This window comes from Austrofundulus limnaeus, unplaced genomic scaffold, assembly GCF_001266775.1.
Source record: "Austrofundulus limnaeus strain Quisiro unplaced genomic scaffold, Austrofundulus_limnaeus-1.0 Scaffold296, whole genome shotgun sequence".
NCBI classification, from domain to species: Eukaryota; Metazoa; Chordata; class Actinopteri; order Cyprinodontiformes; family Rivulidae; genus Austrofundulus; species Austrofundulus limnaeus.
The window spans coordinates 172,885-176,998 of NW_013952698.1; the positions used below are offsets into that span (position 1 = coordinate 172,885).

The 4,114-nt window shown below is 38.0% G+C and overlaps 1 protein-coding gene across 1 annotated transcript in view; it reads right to left on the minus strand.

Annotated features, from left to right (window-relative positions):
* Positions 1–424: 424 nt before the first annotated feature.
* arid3b (AT-rich interactive domain 3B) overlaps positions 425–4,114 on the minus strand; it is a 27,298-nt gene continuing 23,608 nt past the window's right edge. Inside the window, exon 9 of the mRNA XM_014021526.1 lies at positions 425–1,579. Within this exon, the coding sequence (XP_013876980.1) occupies positions 1,434–1,579 (146 nt within the window). The 3' untranslated portion in view covers positions 425–1,433. The remainder of the gene's footprint in view (positions 1,580–4,114) is intronic.

Genomic DNA, 4,114 nt, shown 5'->3' on the forward strand with positions numbered 1-4,114 from the left:
TAAACATTTGTCTTTATTAGTTACTATGGTGTGCACACACAAGCAGTGTTTCTTCAAGATTAAAAAAGAAAAAAATGGTATAGGTCTTCTGGAYGGGTTCTTCTCTAATGAAACGTTTCGTCTCTCCTCCAAGAGACTTCTTCAGTCTGAGAGTTTCAGGCAAAATTCAGGCTTTTAAGCCCTGCCTCCATGTGACTGATACAGGCACACTGACACAGGAAGCCTGAATTTTGCCTGAAACTCTCAGACTGAAGAAGTCTCTTGGAGGAGAGACGAAACGTTTCATTAGAGAACAACCCGTCCAGAAGACCTATACAATTTTTTTCCTTTTGATTTTTTACCTTGGTTACTGAGATGCATCAGGACATTCTTCAAGATTGTTTTCAGGTAGAAAAGAAGAAAAAAAATCTTAACCCAGGACCAGCAGAGTTGAACATTAATATATTTTTGGATCAGTCAAATTCACAGTGGCTTATTTGTTTTTTTTTTTTTTTTCTTGCAAAGATATGTCTATTTGATTGTCCGCATACAGATTTCTTTTTTTTTCCCCTAGCACACATCTAAATGAACACATGCTGCATTCAGTGTTGCATATTTGACAGTGGAATGAGGTAGCAGTGTGTCAGTGTTCATTTGTCAGTACCAATACATTCTCTGCGCTTCTACAAATATAACACAGCAATATATTAGGAGTTACAGAAAGGTCCGAGAAACTTGCTGCCACGGGAAGTGAGGTAAACGTTGCATCAGTTCCATATAAAGATCCCTGCACAAACAACTTTCACAGCTGACGGATATAAAGGTTTAGCATAAGAATTACTTCATAATGATTAAATTAAAAAAATTATAAAGTAAAACACAGTATAAAAAAATCAAACCTACCTACATTATAGTTTTTGCTTCTATGTTTTTATGAAAACTAACGATGTGCACATTCCCTGAAATCTGCTAAGAAAAAAATATATATATAAACCAATGAAAAATAGTTTTGACAAGAAAAGAGAAAATGAGTTTCAGCAGAAAAGTTCAAGACAGAAGCGAAGAGACAGAGCTAAGGCGTTTTGGTCTTCATTAGCTGCACTTTGGCAACTACAAAAAAAAGGCAGAACTACATGATAAATTTTAAATGAAGTCCACAGTGGATTTTCATCATTTTCTACTCTAAAGACACTTGGGTAGAACCCTTGTAAAGTCTTAATGCTTTTATGTTCCTAACAGGCACTAGAGTCAACTGATCTGAGTCCACAGTAGATGAGACAACTTCAAGATAAAACAAAGTCTTCCTGATACAAATTATATCAAAGTCACTCAGATGCTGCGAGTAAAAAAGGTCAATACTGAAAAGAAATGAAGATCCTGTGTTTTAGACCGTTTTCCCTGAAGTTTATACATTTCTTTTCTGAGACGTACACAGTTTAGTGTGACATTTCTTTTTAATTTGGTCCCTTTGAGGAAGTGGAAGATGTGGGTGATGGACTGTGGGAGGAGGAGGAGGAGAGAGCGCTGAAACCGCTGGTTCCTGCCGGAGTCACGGTCTGCGACGAGACCGGTGCTGCTGGTTTCTGGGCTACGAGCGTACCTGCAGCGTAGAAATCACAGAGGACACAGGAGATCTTAAAATTTACATCCAATGTTAAATATTTTATATTTAGACTCATCTGTGGGCTGAAATTCCCCAAACAGGTTGATGCCAAGTTTGTCATTCTTACATGTATGTGGCGGGGCTCTGTTATGACTTGGACAAAAATATAGGCTAATGCAGTGATTCACTTAATGTTTATTGTGCTCGTCTTCATGTGGAAAAAAGGGTGAAGATGTACAACTTATTTACATTGGACAGCCAGGCAGGTTTAAAGAAAGTCAGTATTACCTTCATTGCAACTCAGAAAAGTCCATCACCTTCAGTGTGACCTGTTAAAACTATAAAGTCAGACTGACTCCTCGTGGCGCAGAGCCCTCTTTTATACACACAGGCTCCGCCCACAGGAAGAGAGAAAAAAACTCTCAATACTTCAAGCAACTTCTCATCAAAGTAACAATACCAAAAAAGAATAATACAAATAAATAAACACAATAAGAAAATAAAAAGAAAAACAAAGCTATAATCAAAATATAACTCTCCATTCATACAACATCCAGATGACGTCAGCATTACGTCGTCACGTGACTCCTTGCCAGCTCACCATCACCCGGAAATAACTGATTTCGAATATCTGACTCGGAAAAATGTTTGATACTAATATTTCAAACTAAGATGGACATAACAACTGAGGCAGGAACACCGTGTGCACCCACGACAAACTGCTTCAGTTTATGTTGTCTTTATGTGTGTGTATGTCGGTGCGGACGTTCTTTAGCTACTTTTAAAACTTGGGATGGCTCCTCAGTCACAATGTAAAATTACATTTTACAAAACAAAAAGGTTCATTAAAAAAAGAAAGCAGTGTGTTAATCAGTTTAAGTTACTGTTACCAAACTTTATTAAATGAATGTTAAAAGTAAAAAGTTCAATTACAGGTCCTTCTCAAAAAATTAGCATATTGTGACAAAGTTCATTATTTTCTGTAATGTACTGATAAACATTAAGCTTTCAAATATTTTAGAGTCATTGCACACCAACTGAAGTAGTTCAACCCTTTTGTTTTAATATTGATGATTTTGGCAAAAAAAAAAGTTAAGAAAAAATCAAAAATCCCTAACTCAAAAAATTATCAGCTGCAGCTCTTTTAATAACTGGCCTCAGACAAAAAAATCATTTTAATTTAACAAATAAATAACATGAATTAGCTGCTGGTGCCTTTTCTCAAGCGTGTCCCTCGCTGTGTGTGTGTGTGTGTGTGTGTGTGTGTGTGTGTGTGTGTGTGTGTGTGTGTGTGTGTGTGTGTGTGTGTGTGTGTGTGTGTGTGTGTGTGTGTGTGTGTGTGTGTGTGAGAGATTATGGGTAGACGTAGGGGCTACACAGCGCTGTTGTGTTGAGAAAAAAAACCCGCTCTGTCTTTTATTTATTTATTGCCACAATGTTTTTTTTTTATAAACACTTGTACAACCCGACCCGTGGATGGCCAGTTTTGTTTCATTTCTGCGCTGATCAGCTGGAAGAAGCAACCTTATTTTTTCCAACCGCCTGACGTCAAATGCGCTGCTTCTACCATCAATAAAATGCAGGATTGAGCGTTTCATGTGTGGTTGGAACCTGGAGACACACTTCAGCTGAATCTCAGATCAGAACCTCACGATCAGAACCACAGACAGCAGGCGCGCCGCTGGAGAAGGGCGAGGGAGTTTCCTGCAATGCGTCCCACCACCACGCAAAGCATTGTGGGAAGTGTCTCTTAATTTTTAGTTTAGTTTAATTTGTTTATTCATTTCATTTAAAACCAAAAATTTTATACACAACATATATACATAAATATATATACGTAATGCAGAACAGTTAGTCACAGGATAAAGCTCTGTGTTATTTTATCATACGTCTGAGAGGGCGCTGTTGCAATACTGTGCTTCGTCATGGTGTTGGTCACTAACAGCAAGCCCTCTCTGCTGTTCAAGAAAATAATAAACTCTTTAGGGAATTTCTTTACTGTAATGTCAGATGACGTTCTGCCCCTATTTTAAATGATGATAAACCATACTTTCCGATATTCAAGATAGTGATAACTGGTAGATAGTTAGTTTTTAGCAGTACTGCATTTTAATTTTAGAAAGCGCAAATCCTCTTATGAATTATAAAAGTTAGTAAGACCACTAAAGCGCAAATGAAATATTTAGGTCCGCAATTAGCGGATTTGCGCTTTAGTGGACTGGTGCCCACCACTGAAAATTAGCATATATCATCCGACCAAGAAAAGAAAAGTGTTTTTAATACAAAAAAGTCAACCTTCAAATAATTATGTTCAGTTATGCTCTCAACAGTTGGTCAGGAATCATTTTGCAGAAATAACTGCTTCAATGCGGCGTGGCATGGAGGCAATCAGCCTGTGGCTCTGCTGAGGTGTTATGGAGGCCCAGGATGCTTCGATAGCGGCCTTAAGCTCATCCAGAGTGTTGGGTCTTGTGTCTTAAGCTCATCCAGAGTGTTGGGTCTTGTGTCTTAAGCTCATCCAGAGTGTTGGGT